The sequence below is a fragment of the Terrapene carolina genome, unplaced genomic scaffold (assembly GCF_002925995.2).
Source record: "Terrapene carolina triunguis isolate 2854851 unplaced genomic scaffold, T_m_triunguis-2.0 Scaffold55, whole genome shotgun sequence".
Taxonomy (NCBI): domain Eukaryota; kingdom Metazoa; phylum Chordata; order Testudines; family Emydidae; genus Terrapene; species Terrapene triunguis.
This window is the reverse complement of record NW_020664406.1, coordinates 200,850-227,709: the sequence shown is the minus strand read 5'-3', so window position 1 is coordinate 227,709 and position 26,860 is coordinate 200,850. Positions and strand designations below refer to the sequence as shown.

Sequence of the window (26,860 nt, the reverse complement as noted above, 5' to 3'; positions counted from 1 at the left end):
TCATCTGCTATATTGTTGCCCAGTGACCCAATTTTGTGAAAATCTTCAGAGTCAGCTTTGGACCTGTCTTCAGTAATTTTGTATTGTCTGCAACTTTGCTACCTCTATGTTTACCCCCTTTTCAAGATCATTTATGAATACGTTGAACAGCACAGGTCCCAGTACAGATCATCAGGGGACCCCAATATTTACCTCTTTCCATTGTGAAAACTCATCATTTAATCCTACCCTTTTTCTTCAATCTTTTAACCAGTTACTGATCCAGAAGAGGACCTTCCTTATTATCACAATTGCTTACTTTACTTAAGAATCTCTGGTGTGGGAGATTTCTGAAAGTCCAAGTACACTACATCAACTGGATCACCTTTGTCCACACACTGTTGTTGACACCCTCAAAGAATTCTAATAGATTGGTGAGGCAGGACTTCCCTTTTCAAAAGCCGTGTTGACTCTTCCCCATCATATCGTGTTCATCATTGTGTCTGATAAGTCTGTTCTTTACTATAGTTTTAGCCAGTTTGCTTGGTACTGAAGTTACATTTGCTGGTCTGTAATTGCCAGGATCACTTCTAGAGCCTTTTAAAAATATCAGTGTTACATTATGTATCTTCTAGTCATCTAGTACAGAGGCTGATTTAAACAATGAGTTACATACCACAGTTATCAGTTCTGCAATTTCACATCTGAGTTCCTTCAAAATTATTGGGCGAATACCATCTGGTACTATATATACCAACTAGTACTTTATATATGTACTGTATGTACAGTACTGCATTGTCCACGGTCATTAAAGGGTTAATATAGATTTTAAATTGTTCAGTGACTTCAATGTTTGAATTTTGTTCTTTATAAAAATACCAGATTTTAAGAACAATACTTTGATGTGGCTGTTCAAGATCAATTGCTGAATATATAATGGGCACCTCATTTGCCTATATAGTCACCACACTACCAGTACCTAACTCAGCACTTTATTAAGCATTTCAGGATAGTTGAGCGTGAAGGGAGAAATCTAGAGCAATTTTGTATACTATACTAACAATGCAAATAATTTCAAACCCCATTTGAATGATATTCAAAATGATTCCAGCCACAAAAGTTCAAACACATTCACTGGAACGGCTATGAGAGTTCATTGTGTAGTAGAAGCATCAGTTTGTAGAGAAATACTCTGTACTGGAAGAGATAACATTTTACTTTCAAACAACAAACATTTCTGGAAATAAACCAACTATATGGCCATAAAGATTCTAAGTCATAACATTTCTCATAAAAAATGATTAATCATTACAAAAAGGCAGGAAAATGAGACATCTATAGCCGCCCACCTTGACATTTTCGTTCTTTGAAAAAAAAAAATCCCTGATCTAGTTTATGAACAAGAGCTGTCAAGTGGTAGAGATTACTAGATTATTTAATCTATCAAATGTATTTTGAGATTATGATCTTTTTATTCTTTGCATTAAGAAAACACAGTGACATTAAAAAGCTTTACTTAGAAATCAGATAAACATTGCCTATGAACATACAAGTCTTTAACAAGTGCTCACATTTGCTACACTATTTATTTAAACCACACACATAAACACACATAGACATATTAATTATTATTATTATTATTGTTTTTTTAAACAGATGCTTTAAATCCCACTCACTTGTAGGAGGGTCAAGTAATATTTATTCTGGGTGATTGTACAAATACTTAATTTAATACCTGTGAAAAGGAAAAAAAATCTTTCCATCCAAAGTAATGATACATCTGTAGCAATTTTATTTTAATATTATTGCTTACTTGAGTTATTTTTTCAACTCCTTGGAAGCTATGTTTCTCAAAGTGTTCAGCTATATTTATGAAAGTATGACGTTCCAGGTAGCAGCAATTACTGAGTACAATTAAAAGCCTTTGCTCCTAAATCAAGAGATGTTTTAAGAAAGAAAAATGAACAGTAATTAGGAAATATCTAGGATAACTGTGCATTATTATGTTTATACACATTTTGATCATGGAAAATGTTTTGTTGACTTAAATGACAACAGTCATATGATAAGCATGCTGATAAATAAAATATAGCTAACAAATAGTTTTGTAAACAAAATCCTAAGAACTGGTCAACACTGGGTGCAATGATTCAATAAGGGCACTTTTTCTTATGGGCTCTGATGTCTGAAAGTATTCACTGGAATAATTGTGACTAATATAGCTCTGTGATTCAGATCCCATTCCAAAAAGTAAGCCACAAACAGCTTTCCAAGAAGTGGTTTCTGCATTTTACTGGTTTTTTTCTAGTAACCTGTTAAAAATGATGACCGCCATAAAATATAACCAAAATCTTCACTTTCATATGAAACTGCCTGAAGAATTCGGTTTTAACATTCGAGCAAAGGAAGCAAAACAGATATTAAACAAATGCATTCCCATCCTCCAAATTAAACTAAATCAAAGACTGACAGAACTCAATCATTTCTGCATATAATTTGAAACATTGTAAGTCATCTCTGCGCTCCAATTATTTTGTTTTAAAAATCAAATATGGTTCAAAACAGATATTGAATTAGGTTATATCAGGACTGTTGGTCCATAAGACTGGTGCAACAATATGATACCTGTGAGAGAGGCAAGGTCTAGTTTTTCCTCAGGAGGTAATTGGGAGATAGGAACTTTCAAATTATAAATTCAGCTCTGGTGGTGACTTTTTGTGCAAGTCACAAATTTGTGTGCAAGTCACAAATTGCTCAGTTTCCCTACCTGTAAAAGGTGGAAAATACTTACCTACCTCAGAAGAGAGTTCAGGACAATCATTTGCAAAGTGCTTTAAAAATGAAAACTTTCTGAGGATAAATTACCATAGTGAGGTGTGAAGGAAGTCAATATCTTATTAAGAATGAGATTTGCAATTCCTGATAAATTCCCAACAGTCTTATCAACCAGTAATGAACTACAACGATTAGTGTAATAAATGTGTACCCATTAACCTGCTTACTACTTTGATGAATTTATCATTATTTGTATGTACAATATTAAACACAAACTGTCAAAAAACAATGAAAAATCCTAGGCTTGTCACTTAATACTCTCTGTGCCTCAGCTACTCCATTTGTAAATGGGGGATAATAATCCTTATTGATACCTTATAATGTTTTGAAATCTATAGATTAAAACTCTTTTAAGTGCCAAATATAGAAATTGATACTCTTTCCTACTTTTGTTTATTAATATCTCATTTGAAGCTTCAAAATAATTCTTAACCAAATTTATTTTTCCATTGTATAAGCCATATGGCTGGTCAAAAGTATTGGGTTACTGGCAATGATTTTTTTTTTTGCTAAAAAAGCACTGAACCATTTGTTTGGGAGGAAAAAACCCTCAAAACGTCACACGGACTTCAATAACACAGGAAAATAAAATAGGATGATAGCAGTTAATGAATGTTCACACAGTACTTGGAGAGTTAAAATGATATAAGTACTACATTATTATTAAATTTCAGAATTTAGAACTCTGGGTCTAATCCTACAAGTCTTTGCTCACTAATTGCAGTTAGACTACTCATGAAAGTAAGGGCTGGTCTACACCCAGCCGCTAGTTCGGCGGCTGGGGATCGAAGTTCCGGGTTCGACTTATCGCGTCTGGTCTGGACGCGATAAGTCGAACCAGGAAGTGCTCGCCGTCGACTGCGGTACTCCAGCTCAGCGAGAGGAGTACCTCGGAGTCGACGGGGAGCCTGCCTGCCGCGTGTGGACCGCGTCTGAACCGCGGTAAGTTCGAACTAAGGTATGTCGAATTCAGCTACGTTATTAACGTAGCTGAATTTGCGTACCTTAGTTCGAATTGGGGGGTTAGTGTGGACCAGGCCTAAGGGATATAGTTTCTAAATTCTGCAGGAAATAGATTATTACAAACATAATAAGAGCTTCAAATTCATTCTTTGAGAGGCATAACTTTATATGTTTCAATAGCCCTTGTGCTGGGGGCATGTACTCTATGGGAATGCATTAGTTCAAATAACTGGGAGCCCAACTTGCACACAAAAAAATGCAACATTAGGAATTTTATGGAAAAGCAACTTTTTCTAGTCTCTTATTCACAACACATTCTACTGTAAGGAAGAGACTCACCAAGGCAAACTACATTATTTTTACACATTTATCTCTACACATTTATCTCTATGTTCTAAAAAAAAAAAAAATATATTTAATTATCTGTTTTAGGAATAAGGTTATTCGCACTTGAGTTTTAACTAAACATCAAGGGCCAGATCCTGAATTGGTATAAATTAGTGCTACCTTCATTGACGTCAATAGAGCTATGCCAGTTTATACCCATTGAGGACCTCGCTCCAACCCTTATTTTTTTAATAAAATTCATGCGTAAGAATTTGTAGGAAATACACTGAATACCGAACAATCCAAAGCTCGAAATACCATTAATATTAGCTTTTCTGATAATCTTGTAGTTAGTAAAGTTTGATATTATTTTGAAAAATGTGACTTAGGAATACACAAATGCATTACAAAAGACACACAGTAAAAGATAAAAGCCTTATTCAACATTTAATTTTACCCCAAAGGACATTTTAACTAGACGCCACACTTACGGAAGATAAACTAGAGTCTTCATGAATGCTTCCAAATAAATCAGGAGATGAAACGTCAACTGAAAGACTGAAAATATTTTGAAAAAAGTGAATAGGAGACTATTCTTTTTACTCTAAGCATTTACAAATCAGCTATGATGTGTGCTTGCTGGAGAACAACATTTCTATTTCTCAACAACTTTCGAGGTTTTGACATGCGGAACAAGGTTCCAAATAGAACAAAACCAAAACCTTTCAAACATATTTGCAAAATGGAATTGGGTTTAAATTCCATTTTTTTAAATCAAAAATATCTGGTCTTCAATTTGGCTCTCTCTCCCCCCGAGAGTCAGTCAGCCCACCCTGGACCTCGGAGACCTTCTTGTCAAAAAACTCGTCAAAATCAATATGGCTTTGATGAAAAATATTTAGTCGAAAATGTTCTGACCGGCTGTCGTGCTGGGTTCAGCTGAAAAGACTCTAGAAAAAGTTGGAGTGCTGTGTCAGAGCGTCTCATACCATGGAATAGAAGGCAGAATGAGCTGTAGAGCTTTTCTAAATCACCCACAAACTGAACAAGAGCTTTGGGAAGAGGAATTGCCATTCCAGCAATCATATTGGGGGAGGGCGGAAGGTGGAGTCGCACCTTTCTGCACTTTCTTTGATTTGCAATAAAATAGTTTCTGTTTTCTTCTCTTATACACCAACTAAAGGTCAACCAAGTAAAGAGAAAAACAAAGGTGGTCTTTCAGGATACAGTCAATCAGTTTTAATTCCAGGCAAATCCAAGCAAAATTTTCTGGTTCCTTGTTTTACTCACGTAAATTTCTAATTTGCCTTAAAATTCAGGTACTTATGACTCCTCAGATCTCTGAAATTAGTGGTTGATGGAATAAAAGCAAAATTGTCAACAATTTAGTAGATATGTTGATAGAGTTAGGAACATGCCAAAGACAGAGGGCAAAGCAAGGAAAATACCATTCCCCATTGGTAGATGTTATTCAGTGACAGTGGCAACTTCTTTCATATAAAGTGCTTGGAAGCTATAGCTGTGACAAAAACCACCAGGCACAGATATTACCATTAGAACAAAAAATGGGCTAGTTTGGTGTAACAGTTACAACCTTTAGAAAGATGATTCTCTTTGGGAATCAAGCAGAAGGATTTTGAATAAGCTAGCTTTCACTAAGCATTACAATAGCTACTAAGAAAACAACTTTTTAATATTCATCATATTTCATTATCTTATTCAAATCTGTATTTCATTTTTTTTTTTTTTTTTTTTAAGAATTTTAATTTTTTATTAAAAAAACAATTTTTTATTTTCAATATTTTTTATTATTTTTTTTAAATTTGTATTTCATTTTTTTTTTTTTTTGGTATAGAAATGTTCTACTTGGCTCCATGGCATTATTGGTCAAAGCCAAAATTGTTCACAAAAGCTATCTAATAGAAATACCACAGGAATACTGGTGAGGAAAACCTTTTTGAAATTTGCAACTTCAAATATTCCAACTGTATTATTTTACTTACTGTGTGGTATCTGCATCACCATCAGGCTTAGTGCTCAGTTGTTCCAGACAATCTATAAAAACCTATAAAATAATTAAAAAAAAATTCTGAATTTTCCATCAGAGCTGAACTACTGGTACAAAACCTGTAAAATATTTTAATTTTTCTTAACTGAATTTTTAACTGCAGCATGTAAGCAGAATAATCACAAATACTCCAATTTTCTTAAACCTCAAATAATTGAAAACAGTAGCATTTTAAATTAAGTCCGGCAAATGTTTTCATTATCTTGTTATCCTTTGTTTTCCTGTGGAAAAAAAGATCTGTGCTATTTCTTTGTATTATCTCTCATCTTGCTAAATGACCTCCCAAATCAGAGTTGAAATCATAGGACTGAGGGTCCACTGGTTTACAAGGAACGTATCTTTAATGGCTTTAAAGTGCTTAAACAGAGAACCCCAACGCAAACATCTCTTAAGCCCATTACGTGTCATTTCTTTGGTCTGATTTGTGACATTTCACTTGATAACACAATACAAACAATTGTTAAAACTGCTGGGTGTTGCTTTATTATCTTAAAAATTTTTCTGGGTTATTATACATTTAAAAGATTACCTTAAAAATCTGTTGCAAAGAGCACTGGTTACTAATATGAAACTAAGGGCCAGATCCTCAGCTGTAAACTGGCATAGCTCCACTGATTGCAATTGAACTATGCCAATTTATACCAGCTCAGGCGCTTGCCCTTGGTTTCGTATTAGAAACTGGTGCTCTTTGAAACCAAATTTTAAGTTAATCTTTTAAATATATAATTAATAACCAAGAAAATGCTTGAAGTTAAGCTAGTGCTTCAAGTATATGTTTGAAGTGTTTAGGTGCCCTGATGAATTAGGGCCTTAGAAACCCCAGGAAGCATTAAGCATCATTATCCTTAAGAGTTACTGTAATTTGAAGTTACGATAACACTTATGTCTGGATGATCTGAATTAAACAGTATCTGACATCTTATCACCTTTTATTACTTTTTAGGGAGGAATGGATACAAAGTAAGCCCTTAATTCACTCATTTATGCTCCCCAATTCCAGTTTAAAATTACCTGCATGATACCAATGCTTAGCTGGCACACATCCTCCTGTGTTTTTTGTTGCTGGAAAACCTGAAGAAACAACCATATAACTTCAGTGGAATAGCTTCAGAAGACCTTCTTCCAAAGGAAGTGAGGAAAGGGAAGAGAGTTATAAATATCAAACCGAGTTTCTCTGTATACACTGCTCTTGTGAGACTCCCCAGGGAAAGAAGAGTGGCTGGTAGAACAAATCCTATGTACAAACACAATGGATAGGGGGTGTGGGCATCCTATAGTGAAGGGGAAACACAATGATGGGAACAATACTGGTACATGACGCTACCTAGCTGTGGATAATTCCAGTTCTCCATACCTTGAAGGTGAAACTGTGATTAGAAAAAGGTAGGAGAAAAAATAAGTGAGTAGAAGGGAAAGTAGTAGCTAGATTTCCTTCGTCCTGTATGTCACAGAAACTTGGAGAAAAAGGTTTGTAGCAACATGTAGGATGGGGGAAACCAAGTGAAGCTGAAAAGAGAACTGGGCAATAGTAGAAGCTCTTGGGACTTCTCAAGATCATCTTTGTTAGCATGTGAAAATTATCTCATGGGGAGCGATTAATTGTGAAGTAATATCCCCTTTTGGGTTCTTCTGGGGAACCCTCATTGGGGGAACAGGATACCTTCGTCATACATGGGACAAAGAAGAAGGGAGCAACAGCAACAGCACCCAATCCTATGAGATGTTGAGCATCTCCTGAAGAATGCTCTCATGTCTTCCTGAAGTCAATGGAAGTGGCTCATACCTTGTGGCATCAGGTCCCCAAGGCAGTAAATGAATGGGTTAGGGTTTATCATGTGGCATACCGGAGTAGGGAAAACGAAGGGTTGAGTTATGTTCCGAATGAAGTCTAGATGTGATATGTATTTGTAACTGGCTCTCCAGGGTACCTACATCGTAAGATCATACCTGCTGCCATTTGAAAGCTACAGGTCACAACCTTTATTACAAAAAAATTACATTTAAATACAGTTCACTTTTTGCCCCCTCCCAAACAAAAGGTACTATGAGTGCAATTTGAAAACGGACTCAATATTGCAAGGGCTTTTTTTTTTGTCAAAGTGAAGAAAAAAATACTGTGAAGCTTGAGTAATTTCTTAACTCATTTTATAATAGCATCTCTGTATTATCCACTAACACTAATAATACATAATGAAAACATATTTATACAGTAATTACTTTTAAAATTAATAACAATTTACATGCAAGGAAAGAAAAAGTACATAACAAGACTTACACTGGCTTCTCCAGGTCTGCAGTCCAGAACACTCTTGAGTGACTGCAAGGAATGCACAATGCATTGTTCAAACTGGGATGGCTGAAAGTAAAAAGATTTTTGAGTTCCTAAATGAATGTGCAATGTATACTATACAAACTATTAATATACACATTTTTTTTTACAGTAACAGAGAAGATACTTATTTTTTACTGATCCAAAATGGAACCCCCCCCACAAATTTCATGATACATATACTAAAGAAATCCCTTGTTTTAATGATGTACTGTCATACTGAAGCAAACAAAAATGATTACACAGATCAATTTTCTTTGCAAGTGTCTGAATGAGGGGTTCTGCCACTGAATGGTTTCTTCGCCTTAAGCCTGCAGTGAAGTTCTTATACCTTGTTTGTGATTGCACGCACAGCTACTCAGGAAAAGTCTGGGGGTAAAATCCTGGCCCCATTGTAGTCAATAGCAGAAGTCCTATTGACTAACAGGACCAGGATTTAAATTTAATGGGGCCATTCTAGGATATCACAAATTCACCATTATGATTTCACTATCATGAAATCATCAAGAACAAGTAGGGGTGGATTGGTTTGGAAGTAAGGCAACCTTGTCTATTCAGAAATTGCTTTGATACTTTGCAAAAAAAAAAAAAAAATGGCATGGAAACATGCCAAAAAAATAAAGTTACATAGGTCTTAAGGTGTATAAATCTAGATGCAAACGAATTTGTAGCATTATCCCTGTTAGCCAATCTCCCCTTATCCATCCTCTCTTGCTCGATATTGTGCCACTCTGGTTAGAGACCACCTGACGGCACTAGGGGGAAATTGTGTTTCCAGAGGGGAACATGAAAGTGAGAAAGCTATCTCCATGCTAGAAAAAGGGACACCAATCCAGTTGATTTGGCTCAAAAATGGGAGCCAGAAACTTCGAAGTTCAACTCCTCATTCTGCCCTTTATCCTTTGTGTAGCTTTGGGTATGTCTACACTACAGGATTAATCGGAATTTATATAATTCGAATTTTGGAAACAGATTGTATAAAGTCAAATGTATGCGGCCACATTAAGCACAATAATTCGGCGGTGTGCGTCCATGTACTGGGGCTAGCGTCGATTTCCGGAGCGTTGCACTGTGGGTAGCTATCCCATAGTTCCCGCAGTCTCCTCCTTCCATTGGAATTCTGGATTGAGATCCCAATGCCTGATGGGGCCAAAAATATTGTCGCGGGTGGTTCTGGGTACATCCTCCCCCCTCTCCAGGGAAGCAACGGCAGACAACCGTTTCGCGCCTTTTTCCTGGGTGAACAGTGCAGACGCCATACCACGGCAAGCATGGAGCCCGCTCAGCTCAAGACAGCAGTCATGAACATTGTAAACACCTCGTGCGTTATCGTGCAGTTTATGCTGAACCAGAACCTGCAAAACCAGGCGGTGAGGAGTAGGCTACGGCAGCGCGGCGGTGAGAGTGATGAGGACATGGACATGGAATTCTATCAAACCGCAGGCCCCGGTGCTTTGGAGATCATGTTGTTAATGGAGCAGCTCATAGCCGTGGAACGCTGATTCTGGGCCCGGGAAACAAGCACGGACTGGTGGAACCGCATAGTGTTGCAGGTGTGGGATGATTCCCAGTGGCTGCGAAACTTTCGCATGCGTAAGGGCACTTTCATGGAACTTTGTGACTTGCTTTCCCCTGCCCTGACACGCCAGAATACCAAGATGAGAACAGCCCTCACAGTTGAGAAGCGAGTGGCGATAGCCCTGTGGAAGCTTGCAATGCCAGACAGCTACCGGTCAGTCGGGAATCAATTTGGAGTGGGCAAATCTACTGTGGGGGCTGCTGTGATGCAAGTAGCCAAAGCAATCACTGAGCTGCTGCTACGAAAGGTAGTGACTCTGGGAAATGTGCAGGTCATAGTGGATGGCTTTGCTGCAATGGGATTCCCTAACTGTGGTGGGGCGATAGATGGAACCCATATCCCTATCTTGGCACCGGAGCACCAGGGTACCCAGTACATAAACCGCAAGGGGTACTTTTCAGTGGTGCTGCAAGCACTTGTGAATCACAAGGGACGTTTCACCATCATCAACGTGGGCTGGCCGGGAAGGGTTCATGACGCTCGCGTCTTCAGGAACACTACTCTGTTTAAATGGCTGCAGCAAGGGACTTACTTCCCGGACCAGAAAATAACCGTTGGGGATGTTGAAATGCCTATAGTTATCATTGGGGACCCAGCCTACCCCTTAATGCCATGGCTCATGAAGCCATACACAGGCAGCCTGGACAGGAGTCAGGAGCTGTTCAACTACAGGCTGAGCAAGTGCAGAATGGTGGTAGAATGTGCATTTGGCTGTTTAAAAGGTAGCTGGCGCTCGTTACAGACTCGGTCAGACCTCAGCCAAACCAATATCCCCATTGTTATTGCTGCTTGCTGTGTGCTCCACAATCTCTATGAGAGTAAGGGGGAGACCTTTATGGCGGGGTGGGAGGCTGAGGCAAATCGCCTGGCTGCTGATTATGCGCAGCCAGACACCAGGGCGATTAGAAGAGCACACCAGGAAGCGCTGCGCATCAGAGAAGCTTTGAAAACCAGTTTCATGACTGGCCAGGCTACGGTGTGAAAGTTCTGTTTGTTGAAAACCCGCCCCCTTGATTGACTCATTCCCTGTAAGCAAACCACCCTCCCCCCTTAAATCACAGCTTGCTTTCAAAGGAAATAAAGTCACTATCTTTAAAAAATCATGTAATCTTTATTAATTGATTATAAACATAGGGAGTGAACCGACAAGGTAACCCAGATGAGGTTTGGGAGGAGGATAGGAGGGAAGTAAAAGGCCACTGAAAAAATTCACTATAATGACAGCCTTTTGGTTGGGCTGTCCACTGGGGTGGAGTGGGAGGGTGCAAGGAGCCTCCCCCCCCGCGTTCTTACACGTCTGGGTGAGGAGGCTATGGAACATGGTGAGGGGGGAGGGAGGTTATACAGCGGCTGCAGCGGCACTCTGCTATCCTGCTGCCGTTCCTGAAGCTCCATCAGACGCCGGAGCATGTCCGTTTGATCACGTAGCAGCCCCAGCGTTGCAGCCTGCCACCTCTCATCTCGAGCGTCCCTCATGACCTCATGTTCACTGGCATCTTTCCTGTACTTAGATACCGTGTCCTTCCACTCATTCAAATGAGCTCTTTCATTGCGGGTGCATTCCATTATTTCCGAGAACATCTCGTCTCACGTCCTCTTTCTCCGCCGCCTTATCTGAGATAGCCTTCCGGACGGAGGAGGGAGGCTTGAAAAATTTGCAGCTGCTGGAGGGATGGAAAAAAGGAGAGAAGTTTTTAAAAAGATACATTTTACCGAACAATGCTTATACTCTTTCACGGTGAAAAACACTATTCACATTACATAGCACATGTGATTTCAGTACAAGGTCGCATTTTCCATCTTAATATTGAGTGCCTGTGGCTTTGCTGCTAGAGATCACAGACGCAGGTCCGGGCAACAGAATTCGGCTTGCATGCGGCCATGGTAAGCCATTGTCTTTCGGCTTCTGCGCCCTCCTTTCCCACATACCAAGCAAAGCCCGTTGACTGCTGCGGTTTTCCTTTTAACCTTCAACAGCAGAAAACAAACTAACCCGCCCCCCATCCAATTCTCTGAAATGATCGCTTTATCCCTCCCCCCCACCGCGTGGCTGGTATCAGGGAAGATCCCTGCAGAAACCAAACTAATCCCCCGCTCCCCCCACCCGCCATGAATTATCTGGGATGATCGCTGTACCCCTCCCCGTCACCGCGTGGCTGGTATCAGGGAAGATCCCTGCTAGCCAGAGGCGAAAAGCTCAGCGCCAATTCCCCCCCCCCCCTTGGCTAACTGCAGGGAAGGATTTCTTTTCAGCCACAGGCAAACAGCCCAGTAGGAATGGCCACCCCTGTCCCCTTAATTAAATTCCCATATTTCAACCAGGTTACCATGAGCGATATCACTCTCCTGAGGATTACACAGCGAGATAAAGAACGGATGTTGCTTGAATGCCAGCAAACACCGGGACCATACGCTGCCAGGCTTTGTCATGCAATGATACCAGATTACTTGCTACTAGCATGGCGATGTCAAGTGTCCTACCATGGAGGACGGAATAAGGCTGCACTGCCCAGAAACCTTCTGCAAAGGCTTTTGGAGTACCTCCAGGAAAGCTTCATGGAGATGTCCCTGGAGGATTTCTGCTCCATCCCCAGACACATTAACAGACTTTTCCAGTAGCTGTACTGGCCGCGAATGCATCCCAAGTCCTCAGGGCAAATTAATCATTAAAAAACGCTTGCTTTTAAACCATGTTTTATATTTTAAAAGGTAAACTCACCTGAGGTCCCTTCCATGGGGTCATGGTCTTGGATACTGGATTGGGAGGGTTCTTCAGTCAGGCTGAGAAAAAGATCCTGGCTGTTGGGGAGAACGGAGTGCTGGGTGCTCTCCGCAAGCTCGTCCCCCTCCTCCTCCTCTTCCCCGTCTGCAGAATCCTCAGGTGTGGCTGATGAGATTACCCACGCCTCGGAATCCACGGTGAGAGGTGGGGTAGTGGTGGCGGCCCCCCCTAGAATTGCATGCAGCTCAGCGTAGAAGCGGCATGTCTGCGGCTCTGACCCGGAGCGACCGTTTGTCTCCTTTGTTTTCTGATAGGCTTGTCTGAGCTCCTTGACTTTCACGCGGCACTGCTCTGAGTCCCTATTGTGGCCTCTTTCCATCATGCCCTTGGAGATTTTTTCAAAAGTTTTGGCATTTCGTCTTTTCGAACGAAGTTCTGCTAGCACTGAATCCTCTCCCCATATAGCGATCAGATCCAGTACCTCCCGTACGGTCCATGCTGGTGCTCTTTTTCGATTATTGGGCTGCATGGTTATCTGTGCTGATGAGCTCTCTGTAGTCACCTATTCTCTCCCGTGCTAGGCAAACAGGAAATGAAATTCAAATGTTCGCGGGGCTTTTCCTGTCTACCTGGCCAGTGCATCCGAGTTCAGATTGCTGTCCAGAGCGGTCACAATGGTGCACTGTGGGATAGCTCCCGGAGGCCAATACCATCGAATTGCGGCCACACTAACCCTAATTCGAAATGACAATATCGATTTTGGCGCTACTCCGCTTGTTGGGGAGGAGTACAGAAATCGATTTTAAGAGCCCTTTATTTCGAAAGAAATGGCTTCGTTGTGTGGACGGGTGCAGGGTTAATTGGATTTAACGCTGCTAAATTCGAATTAAACTCATAGTGTAGACCAGGCCTTAGAGTAAGTCACTTCACTTTCATTTCCCCAACCTATGATATTAGGATAACACTTATCCACCTCACATCGGTGTCATGAGGATTGATTCATGTCTGTAGAGCAATTTGAAAATCTAAAGCACTATACTAAAATGCTATTTATTCATTTTTAGAACAAGCTGTTGAAGACATACAGCAGAGAAAGAGAGCTAAATGGGCAGAAAAAGGGCATACTTTCAGTGGAAAAGTAAAACGCTGCTCCTTTTATTTTTGTTCTCATGTAGATTTTTATTGCCTGAGAAGAAAATAATAAAGCTTCCCTGTACATTAACCTTTGTGCATTACACGCCCCATGGCTGTACGTTTCTGACAACAGTATCCCAATATATGTTTTAACAGCTGTATAAATATCAAGGATGTTAATAACTAATTTTCTTGCATGCATTTTACACATATAGTTTAAGCTTAAGCTGTCTCCAAAGGGCCTCTCTGGCCTTGTCTACCCTCAGAAATTTTGCTAAAGTTTCCCACCATTACGACAATTGATTCAGATCCATCAGTGGTGGTAACAATGGGATTATTCATATAGACAAGGCATCAGCAGTTGCCAGTATTTTAAGCACCATGTCATGCTCTCAGCAGGATTAGATGACACCATACTTAAGACGGTGACAGCTCCCTAAAGACCCATATACACTAGCAATCCACCCACGGTTTCTGCTGCTGGCAGAGCTAAACTGGTGGGAAATTTTTGCAAAAAATCCTAGGGTATATATAGCTTTGGAGCACGGTAATGAAGCACTAATAAGATTTTGTTTAGATTTATTAGTTCTACAAAAGAATGACCAGGTATGCAAACCTAGATGGAAGAAGGAAATGGGGCTCTGGTCTGGACTGAAATGACCAGAGTACGTTGCAATTGAAAATAAAACCCAGAAGTCATGACTCCCAGTACTGTATTTTAAAACCAGACAACACTCCTTCCCACATTATGTATATCTGGAATGCTTCACGCCCTCCTACTCAACTTCATTCAAATGTATTTATAGTAACAAACAAGCACAACTTCAGATAGATGGCCTACCGAGTACTCTCTTATATAATACACACAAAGCTTAATCCTCCCACAGCCATTTCTGCTTTCTCAGATTGTTTTTAAGTCATGCCTACAATGTGCTTGTCATCTTTTAGCCATTAGTCATTACTATTTTCCAGAAAGCACCTCACTAATTTATTTTAATATGGTTTCAAGTTGTTTATTGTTTGTCTGTGAGCAACCTCCTAAATTAGTTGACTCTCAGTTAAATTTCTCATTATACCAGAAAAGCAACTTTTTATATCTACTACTTCCATGGTAACGAACTCATTAAGTTATGAAGCACTATGACGTGGACTGAACTTGCCACAACCTGAGAAAACAAACTGTATTTTAGCAGAACATCCATAGCTAAAAAAGAAACCTTTTTTTTTTTTTTAAACCTCAACACAATCTTACTAAGGAAGATCAGTAAAAACTTTAGGGGGGCACATTAAACCCCCCTCCCCCAACTCTCTCAATTTATATACATGCTAGCCTCTTCTCCATGTGATTCTTTACATTCTACTCATATTAAAGGACCGAATCCAGCAAAGCTTTACTCACATGAGTAGTCCTTACTCGTGGTAGTAGTCCCACTGACATGAATTGCTACTCACATAAATAAAGATTATTCACATATGGCTCTGCAGCACTGGGACCAAAGACACTGCTTTTGAAAACCCCATCCATAAGCTGAAATTTATCTAGTTTTTAAAACTACTTTGAACTGTGCTTATGCTCACTTACACATGTAAGAAAATCCACCAGGAGAAAAATAACTCTTGAAAGAGGGAAAAGGTGAAAGAAGAGAAAAAGTAACTTTTGATTTTGTGATAGGATTTATACCACCATGAATATTTAAGAAAGTGAGCAGACAGAGGGCAGAAAGAATTCACATAGGAGTATAATCTCTCCTCCATCTAAATTCTAACCCACTTTAGATGGGAACTGATTAGCTTTATTTTGTTCCATATTTTAATTCTTTTAAAAATACATATGCACACATGTGTAAATATAAGTAAATGTATAACATGCTGCAAAACTTTTAATATTTATGAAAAGAAAAATGAAATTTACACAAGTCCACCACATGCACAAAAAATGGGTGCCCAGAAACACACAAAGTGTACCCACCAGAGATGTTAAACCTTCATTATCAACCACCCAGTCTTCCTTTTCAGCTAACCTCTTCACATCTGTAAAAAGAAAAGGTGTTAAAAGCTAGGTTTCATTATAAAAAACTCCTTGAACTTAACAAGAGATAAAACCACAGGCACCTAAGTGTGATGAACAGGCATACAAGTACATTGGCCATACTTAAAAGATTTCAGACACTTTTCAAATGACTAAGAATGGCACACACACATAGTTTGCTGCTGCTTTCTCCTACAGAAGTAAAATTTATGGTGTATGGCAATAGTTGCATAAAGCCCACCTTTTACTGGAAATCTTGAGGTTAGAGAAATATTGTTACAGTCCTCTGTTTTAAAAAAACGGACATATCATGGCTGTGTACCCATAATATAGGCATTATATTTGGGAATTCAAATGTATGTTTGTTTTATTATTCCTTGCTCAATGCAGTTTTAAAAAAACAAACCCTCAAGTACATAACTTAATCGGAGATCAGGACAAGTGTTAAGACTCACATAATTATATTAAATATGTATAATATGTTTGGGTTGAGAGTCATCAGGATCAGGACTCCATTGTGCTAGGTGTTGCTCAAACATATAGGAAAAATCCATCCAGGCTCTCGAAGGCTTATAAGAAGAAAGTGAGATAAGAAGTGTAGGAAAGGGGAGGAGAAGAAGAGGAGTATAACAATCAGTTATATACAATTTAGGTACCTATATACATTTGCACGTTGCCCCATTTACCCTTCAACCTAGTCATCATTAATTGGTAGATTTGATTGATTGATAGGTGTTGTGGCAGAGGAGCATCTTGAAGTACATTCGAGAACACTATACTCTGAAAAGTGACTATGCAAAAGTAGCAACTTGTTACCAATAGATCTTCTCCTGAATCTGCCAACTTTATATTTGTTTTTACTGCTGGTTTATTCCCTTCAGACCTTTAGATCTAACACAGATATAAAGGAGGGAGCTGAATTACATTCCTTCTTATTCATCATCAAAAGAACTGATTACTAAGTTCCAGTCAGTTACACTTGTACAACCCTCACTGCCTTATTTGGCATTAGCATAATTTAGTTTGCATGACCTTTGTTGCCAGTGATGATGCATGAGAAGGAAAGAAACCAGCTTGACTCTCAGGGCCCAGGCTGAGTTTACAGGGCTGACAGCTAGAAAAACCCTCTTCCATTTACTTGTAAACTGAACACGTTTATCACTAAAAGACAATAAGCATCCCACAGTCATTTCCAGTTTGACAAAACCTGATTCCAGCAAAAATCTATTTGCAAGATAATCACAGGCTGTATCCCTGAAAGTAAGAGCTACAATACAAGGTAAAAGTATCTTCAAAACTGAATTTTTTAAACCATTAGATTGCTGTTTAAATTGCATTTACCGCTGAAATTTTGTTTGCAAGTCAATAACAAAAAAATGTACAACTTAGTGCTGTGAGACAGTTTACATAAGAAGAGAACTCCATTACCACTATATCATGTGGCTACATTCTTTCAAAAAAATTCATTTTTTTAAATTATAGAATTGAAAATTAAGCAGCACTGTAAAAGCACTTTCACCCATGAAGATGAATAAACTACAAATTATTCACACAAAGACGAGGCACAGTATAATCCAAGCAAGAAAATGTCAGAGTTGCAGTTAATGTTCTTTCTTTAATGCAGACGCATCAGTGGAATAAAATTATGATTGGCGTGAAATAGAAATAGTTTTTTTTAATGCATATTGCAAAAGAGGAAGCTGAATTACATTCCTTCTTGTGCATTTTCAAAAGAATTGTTTACTAATTTCCAGTCAGTTACACTTGTTCAACCCTCACTGTTTAATTTGGTATTAGCATAATTTAGTTTGCATGACCTCTATTGCCAGTGATGATGCATGAGAAGGAAAGAAACCAGTTTGACTCTGAGCACAGGTTGAGTTTACAGAGCTGGTGATTAGAAAAACAAATAGATTAAAGCCATTAAATCTAATAAATAGGATTTTTTTTTTTTTTTACAAGAATATGAAAGAGTAATCAATGAAGGCATGACAAGGGAAGTGTTCTGGTTGGATTTCAGAGGCACTAAATGGACAGTTAGTGTGAGTTAACAAATATAGGCAACAATGTGAATGTAGCATGAGAAATCAAGAGTTAGTTAAGGGCCGTAAATGATCACTAATATTTGCAAAATATTCTGAAAATGAAAAATATTATACAGTATAAATATCAGATATGATTATTGGTGTTCTTCTCAGAGAGGTCCAGATTCAGTAAAGCACTGAAGCACATGTCTAACTTTAAGCAAGTGAGTAGTTCCACTGACTTCTCACATAGGATTACTCATGTTCTTAAAGTTAGGCTTAAGTACCTTGCTGAACTGGGGCATAAGTCGAGTAACAAACAGAAATAAGGTTGTTTAAAGGAACAGGAAGAGACCCTGCTAGCTCCAGTTTGTTTGCTCGATGGTCCCTGCATTGCTTTGCGTATATCAGTCAGCATGAGGATCATTACATTGTCTAGCATGCTGCCCATCACAGAATAAAAGAAGTTTGATCAAACCAGTGGACACCATGAGCCCCATATGAAAGAAAAGAGCTGGGAAGAGAGATCTCTAGCCCACTGATGTTAATTTTTAATACATCTTGAAAAACTGGGAAAATTCCAGAGGACTGGATGAGTGCCAATATTCATAAAGGACAAAAGGGATGACCCAGGTAATTATAAGGCTCGCTAGCCTCAAATCAATTGCAGGCAAAATAAAGGAAAAATGTTTGTGGGAGTCAATCAATAAAGAATTAAAGGATGGGACTATAACTATGCCAATATACATGGTTTTATGGAAAATAGATCTTGTCAAGCAAACCAAATTTCATTTTTTTATGAGATGACAAGTTTGGTTGATAAAGGTAACTGCACAGGTGTCTAATATACTTATACTTTTATAAGGCATTTGATTTAGCACCACCTGACATTTGCATTTAAAAAATTAGCACTATTCAATATTAGTAAAGCACATGATAAATGGATTAAGAACTGGCTAACTGAAGTAGTTGTCAAAGGGAAATCATCATTGAATAGGGGAATTTCTAGTGGGGTTCTGCAATGATCAGTTTTGGGTCTGACACTATTCAATATTTTATGAGTAATCTGGAATTAAACATAAAATCGTTGTGGATAAAATTTGCAGATGACAAAAACTGACAAAGTGGTAAATACCGATGAGGAGAGGGAAGTCATACAGAGTGATCTGGGTTGCTTGGTAAGCAGGGCCCATTCAAACCAAACGTGTTTGAATCAACCCAAATGCAAGGTTATACATCTAGGACCAAAGAATGCAGTCCATACCTGTAAAATGTAGGACCGTATCCTGGAAAGCAGTGACTGATAAGGATATAGTGGACAAACAACTGAACGTGAGCTCCCAGTGGGATGCTCTGGCCAAAAGGGATAATGTGATCTCTAGATGCATAAACAGGGAAGTAGTGAGTATGAGCAGGAAAATGATTTTACTTCTGGTGATACCAATACAGGAATAATGCATCCTGCCCTGGTGACCAGATTTAAAAAAAGATGTCAAAAATTGGAGAGTGTACAGAAAAGAACACAAAAGTGATTTGAAGGCTGGAAAAAATTCCTTACAGTGAGAGACTGAAGGAGCTCAATGTGTTTAACTTATTAAAAAAGTCAAGAAGAGACTTGAAGAGGAAGAGGAAGAAAACACTGGGTAATAAAGGGCTTTTTAATCTAGTGGAGTAAGGCATAACAAAAACCCGTAGCTGGAAGTTAAAAGCCAGACAAATTCAAATTAGAAATATGGCACAATTTTTTTTTAAACAGTGAGGATGATTAACTATTGGAACAAACTAACAAGGGATATTGCCAATGCATCATCTCTTGAAATCTTCAAATCAAGACTGGATTTCTTTTTGGAAAACATGCTTTAGTCAAACAAGTTATTGAGCTTAAATACAGGGATAACTCATTGAAATTCTATGACCTGTATTATACAGGTTAGACTAGATAAACTAATGGTCCCTTTTGGCCTTAAAAATCTATGAATCTACGACCCCAAAGAGCTAAGTAGGACTCTAGAGACAAACAGTGAGTATCCCTGATAAAACTGCAACTAAAATATTGTGTAAAGTTTTTAAGATTTGCTCACTTAAAAAAGAATATCCAAGCTTGAGCTAAAATTACAGAACAGAGTAGTAATAATGCTGATTCATTGCATGGAATAGTTGTGTCATGACAAAATGTACAAATGAATTAAAGCGTGTTTGGTTTGGAAAAAAGACTGCAACCTAGTGAAAAAAGTGGCTGCCTTATATTAAAGGGGGAAAAAAAGGCTCATAATACAGGGAACAAGCAAGTATTGTTAGGGAAATGATAAAATAACTTAATAGGTCTTGTATGTTGTGACTCTGTGAATTACAGGTGACCGTATTATTGATTCAAGTACCTAAAGTGAACACAATCTATTCTAGAATGCAGTCTGATTTAACTAAAGAGAAAATAAAAAATCCTAACCATATGCATGTAGGTCTGCACATTTTTTTTTATTACCTTCAGCTGTGTGTTGTAAGGTGACCATTATACAACGTACTCGAAGATCCAAAATAAGATCCTGGATGATATGAAGCATATCATTTGGTATTTCAAGTGCAGTAAGGGACTCGTAACTAAGCCTGGAAGGAGAAGAAAATAAAATGAAGGTTAGGTTTAAACTTACAGTTTTGTAGACAATACTGCTAAATATCACAAAGTTACTTAGGAGTTTGTTTTGCTTATGGATAATATTAGTCCTCTCAACAGTAAGCTTTTTAAACTGTGATATCATCCATAATACCATAGGTATGTTTTACTATCTGGTTCATTCATTTGTTGAAACCATATCAATATAGAGCTTCACTGTTGTACTGTATAAACTTGACAAAGTTTAGGCCACTGATGTGCTAATACCACTGCATATCACAATGACCAATATTGTCTTGTTTCTTTGTAATTCTCCATCTGTCTGTATCCATCTGTTGTCTCTTGTTTTATACTTAGATTGAAGGCTCTTTGGGGCAAGGACCATCCTTTTGTTTGTACAGCACGTTGCACAGTGGTGTTTTGGTCCATGATCAGCACTCCTCGGGGTGATCATAAAATAAATAGCAACAGAGCCTGCAATGAAGGGTAACGTGAAGGTATACCACCCTAGCAGAGCATAATGGTTTGATGTGCCAATAGGGAACACAGTTACTGTGCCACCTCTAAAGACAGTGCAGCATGGACTCACCCAACGCAACTTAATTTCCACCAGCCCAGCACCACTGACTGGTGTGGAAGAGGGTGGGGCCATGCCTTATCATTCTCCCTATGTCACATCCTATATACTTGTAAGGGGCAGCATTTGCAGTCTTAACTGGAGGGCTGCAATTGTGCCAAATCTTTACACAGGGACACAAAGGAAGAACGGAGAAGAGTTAAGAACACAAGAATGGCCATCCTAGGTCAGACCAATGGTCCATCTAGCCTGATATCTTGTTTTCCGACAGTGGCCAATACCAGATGCTTCAAAGGGAATGAACAGAACAGGGCAATTATCAATTATCCATCCCCTGTCCTCCAGTCCCAGCATCTGGCAATCAGAGGCTCAGGGACACCCAGAGCATGGGGCTGTACCCATGGCCATTTTCGCTAATAGCCATTGATGGACCTATAAGAACGGCCATACTGAGTCAGACCAAAGCTTCATCTAGCCCAGTATCCTGTCTTCCGACAGTGGCCAATGCCAGGTGCCCCAGAGGGAATGAACAGAAAAGGTAATCATCAAGTGATCCATCCTGTTGCCCAATCCCAACTTCTGACAAACAGAGGCTAGGGACACCATCCTGGCTAATAGTCATTGATGGACCAATCCTCCATGAATTTATCTAGTTCTTTTTTGAACCCTGTTATAGTCTTGGCCTTCACAACATCCTTTGGCAAGGAGTTCCACAGGTTGACTGTGTGTTGTGTGAAAAAATACTTTGTTTGTTTTAAACCTGCTGCCTATTAATTTCATTTGGTGGCCCCCAGTTCTTGTGTTATGAGAAGAAGTAAATAACACTTCCTTATTTACTTTCTCCACATCAGTCATGATTTTATAGACCTCAATCATATTGCCCCTTAGTTGTCTCTTTTCCAAGCTGAAAAGTCCCAGTCTTATTAATCTCTCCTCTTACGGCAGCCGTTCCATACCCCTAATCATTTTTGTTGCCCTTTTCAGAACCTTTTCCAATTCCAATGTATCTTTTTTGAGATGAGGCGACCACATCTGCACGCAGTATTCAACATGTGGGTGTACAATGGATTTATATAGAGGCAGTAAGATATTTTCTGTCTTATCATCTATCCCTTTCTTAATGATTCCCAACATTCTGTTTGCTTTATTGACTGCCGCTGCACACTGAGTGGATGTTTTCAGAGAATTATCCACAATGACTCCAAGATCTCTTTCTTGAGTGATAACAGCTAATTAAGACTCCAGCATTTCATATTTATAGTTGGGATTATGTTTTCCAATGTGCAATACTTTGCATTACTATCATCAATGAATTTAGCTAATTCTTTTTTTACCCAGTTATAGTTTTGGCCTTCACAACATCCTCTGGCAATAAGTTCTAAAGGTTGATTGTGCCCTGTATGAAGAAATACTTCCTTTTATTTGCTTTAAACCCGCTGCCTATCAAAGACACTACACTGGCTGCATCTCCTTAATGTTTCCGAATTGGGCAAGAACTAGGCAAATGGAGTCACTGCCATTCTCCCTACCCCGATCTTGAGCAGGGCATAAGTATCGGGAATAGCTAGCAGCAGGAACCAGGCTCCAAGTGTGGGCACTTGATAACCCTCCACCAACCACCAGGACTTTTGTGGGGTTGCAAAGCCATCATCTTTCCTGCTCCTCTTTCTGAGCAGAGTGCAGGCACTGAGAGCAGCCATCAGCAGGGGATGGACACAAATCTTCAAACGTTCATCACTCTGTGTGCCACTGTCACTGCCCTGTGATTCTGGAATGTCATCTGGTAACTATCAACAACTTTGTTCACACCACTACTATTGTCTGCTCAGCTTGACCACTTAATTAGCTGATTATAAGCCATCATTAGTTCACTTAACCATCTAGGAAAGGAGGAATACAAGCAGTGGTCACCTGTGAAAACTCTTGGTTTAAGTGACTAGCCCAACATTACATCAGAATTTAAGAGGAGGCAAGGACAGAAACAAATTCTCCAAGATGACATTCAGCTGCCCTATTTATGAGGCCATCCCTTCTCTTCCTGCAATCTCCTGCCTCATTTACTACACACCTTTCAACTTCTAAAACAAATGAAAAAGAGGTCCTATAGACAACAGCCTCATTCACTACACAACCATGATTCATCTACAGAGCACTGTCCATCCTGTGCACTGAGACAAGACTCCCAAGGAAAAAATATAGCAAGTGATCATGTAATTACAGACTGTATCATAATGCATATATACACAAGTAGGCTGAATTAATCTTGCACAGGCAACCTTAATTTTGACATTTCCTAACTTTTGTATCCTTGACTTTGCAACATTAACGATCTTTCAGTTGAACGCAAAACAAATAAAAAAATAAGGCACAGTTTAGACTATGTTATACATACTAAAGACTCATACCACACAGACCAATAGCCCCAGTTACCTTACAGTCTGGATGACATGTGTTAGCCACTGTCCAGAGAGTTCAGATTTCATCTCCCAGCCACCATACTGTCTCAACTCTCCTTCTCTGAGGCTGAATGGAAGCAAAGCTCCACGGATGAGTTTTGCCAGGGACTGCATCACCTCCTGAATCATTTTCTGTCACAGCATAAAAGAACATCACAAAAATAAATACTTAGAAACTGCACCAATATTTTTAACCAGTTATGTATTCATCGCATAATCTAGTCTGAAATGGCAGGCATACATTTCAAATTTCACTAAGGAATATAATTTTACTTACATAGCAAACACCCACATAACAAGCACTACAGAACATAATTAAAACAAATACAATATATAAAACAAAAAAATCACTTTAACATAAACACAAACAACAGGGACCAAATTAGGACAGAGAAGGCAATAAACATAGGGCTAATAAGGGTCACTGCAAAAAACAACTGTGAAAAATAAAGATTTAAGATTTATTTATTTTTAAAGCAGGGATAAAATAAAATGGATTTTAGGGGTTGGATATAAAGAAAGTGAGTTCCAAGATGCAGGGCCCACCACAGCCAAAGTTTGATTGTCTGTAGAGGCTTCAGATGTGATGGCAGGTTCTTAAATGGCCGGTGATGTGTGAGCATACTTGCCAGTACAAGGTATCTGCCTTTTACTTAGACTGTAGTCTCTTGTACAGCAAGGATCAGGGCTTTTTTTTGTGGGGGGGAGGGGGGAAGTGACTATTGTTTTTTGGGTGCCGAACCTAAAACAGCTTAAAGGGGCCTGATTATTACAGGGTCAACGCTCACCACTATTTGAAAATTAAGCCTTCTTCAGGTGTCTTAATCTGAAGGACCACCTAAACGAAAATAAGTCTGCACACCAAGCTTACCTTGAAATCATTTTGTCTTTGCCTAGCATTCTTCTTTGATCTTTCCATTTGACCAGATTTTTCAGCAGTCTTGTAAAAATGAGAAACAATTGAAAAGTATCAGTGTCTGGTAACCACGGCTTTCAATTTTAAAACCATTCTAAAAAAGATGCATTTAGGAAAAGGGGTCAAAAATGCTTCGTGAGTTTACAATGGGATAAAAGAAGCCAACTCAAGTCACATCTACAAGCAAAGTCTCCACAAGTCAACAAGTATTTACTTATAGTAGCTATCAAGATGCTAGTGTTTAAGTGTGGGGCACAATGTGCCAAAACAACCTAAAATAAAAGGTGGAAGTAAAATAACAGTGTAAGAAGTATAAGCTTCATTGAAGTCAAGCAATATTTTCCTATTATGATTTTGCATTAACATTGTTAAAAGAGCTCTAAAATCCATGGCTCAATCCTGCAGTAAGTCTACAGGAAAAGAATCTTCAAGTCCCCAGTAGGTGAGAGGTGCCTGGAGGAAAATTTGGGTCTAAAATAAAGTACATTCTTTGTAATGATGGATAGTGCAGAAGTACTGTGTGTTCTCCTTTTTCTTTTGGCTTAGTACTTTGTTCCAGAAGACAGAGTCCATTATTCTCCAAAGTGAAGAACTAAATCATCTGTAATGGACTTACTATGAAGATTTATCATCATCTTGCTGGACAATTCACATATCTGAAAATTTAGAAGCACCAAAGCACATCTGCACTAGCAACTTTGGTTACAGTTGTGTAAAGAAAAGAATATGGCTTGAACAGTGCTCTTACTGTTAGCAGTTTTCAAATGCAAGTGATAATTATATATTTGTGTGTGAAGTGTGCCATAACACAAAGCAAGTTTCATAGAAAAAGCTGTTTAAAAGATTGGATTAGAGAAGTAGGTGGAATTGTACAGCTAAGAGCATTTGCTAATTTAACGTATGCACTGTGACACCTACTGGACAAAAGTATATTAGCAGAATTGTAGTTTGGAAAAGATATTCTGAAAACTGTCCTCAAAGCAGTAATATAATCAATATATTTTTTAAATGACTAAATAAGTTTCATGTTTTTTTTATAATTCATCATTTGTTAGAAGTTCTTCAGATTATTTTTATGAATGCCAAGTAAATTTTGTAGTTAGCATACAATTACCAACAAGAAATTCAAATAGAAAGAAGCTTTTCGTCAAAAACACTTTAGAGTTTTTAAATTCTCTGTTTTCCTTTATTATTCTGAACTGTACCATCTTATATTAATCAGAACAATTCCTGCATATTACTGATGAACCTCATATGTACTGTCCTCTTTTTTATTGCTTTTTTCTGATAAAAAAATCAATCATATTGAATAAACTTCTCTATGCTGCAGGTACCTTTTAAAATGTTACTCAACTGAAGTTTTAAAACAGTTTTGATTGCTCCCTTAAAGCCCTGATATGAAGTTATATTAAAGAAAAAATATAAAAGAGCTTAAGATACTTTTGCCCTTAGTGATTTCGTTGAATAAAAATCTTAACCCTTTCCTGCACAGACAGACCAAAACTACTTTGTGGTAAGACCAACGGTTATATTTCACTGTTTTGACTTCACATATGCTACTTCATATGGATCTGAGTGGTTCAAAGAGCTGCAAACTTTTTAAGCTGTTAGAAATAGCACATAAATCTTTAACTGTCACTATTCTAAGACGAACAGCCTACCTTTATGCCAAGAAAAATATATATAACTTCACAACAGAAAATAGAACCAGCTTGTTATTTATCACTGGGTTTTTCTTTTGTATTAGAGTTAATCTATTTCAGGCTTATGGATTTCAATCAAATGGTTCTCTGTACATTGTTCTCATGATTTTCTCTCTCTGTCTCCAAAATTATGGTGAACAACATTTTGTTTCTCACATGTCAATAAATAGCAAGGAAATGTAGTAAGGACACCTTCAATGATGCCTAAAATCCGTACTATTGGCAAAATTCTACAGCTTGTGGAGGTGTTGTGGCTGAAGCTCTCCTCAGGAGCTCCTAATGAGGTTTCCTAGGCCCCCATCCATTTTTGGATAGCTAGTGGCAACAAGAGCCTGCACTGTCCACAGGATTTTGGCCATTTCCTACATATGGACAAAAAAGGAGCAAAGGGATGAGGATGAGTTGCTTGTCCAGTCAGAATCTGGCCCTATGAAAGTACAGGATAGGTCAACAGTTTAACATGCAAATTAACTCCAACTTTTTTGCAATGGAAACAATGTTCTGACCAGGCATTATACAAGATTGCTGCATTTTCTCTTGCTCTTACTCTCACAAGCAGAACTGCTCAACTTTGTGTACAATTGTAAACATAGTGTCAGTGTCTCTTG

General features: G+C 38.7%; 1 protein-coding gene across 1 annotated transcript in view; it reads right to left on the bottom strand.

Annotated features, from left to right (window-relative positions):
• LOC112107510 (exocyst complex component 2) overlaps nt 1-26,860 on the bottom strand; it is a 208,695-nt gene that overhangs the window by 65,691 nt on the left and 116,144 nt on the right. The window contains exons 14-22 of the mRNA XM_026658728.1: nt 24,505-24,573; nt 23,608-23,765; nt 20,472-20,593; nt 15,906-15,967; nt 8,448-8,528; nt 7,184-7,243; nt 6,108-6,169; nt 4,596-4,662; nt 1,793-1,909 (exon numbers count right to left, since the gene is read on the bottom strand). Of these exons, the coding sequence (XP_026514513.1) occupies nt 1,793-1,909; nt 4,596-4,662; nt 6,108-6,169; nt 7,184-7,243; nt 8,448-8,528; nt 15,906-15,967; nt 20,472-20,593; nt 23,608-23,765; nt 24,505-24,573 (798 nt within the window). The remainder of the gene's footprint in view (nt 1-1,792; nt 1,910-4,595; nt 4,663-6,107; nt 6,170-7,183; nt 7,244-8,447; nt 8,529-15,905; nt 15,968-20,471; nt 20,594-23,607; nt 23,766-24,504; nt 24,574-26,860) is intronic.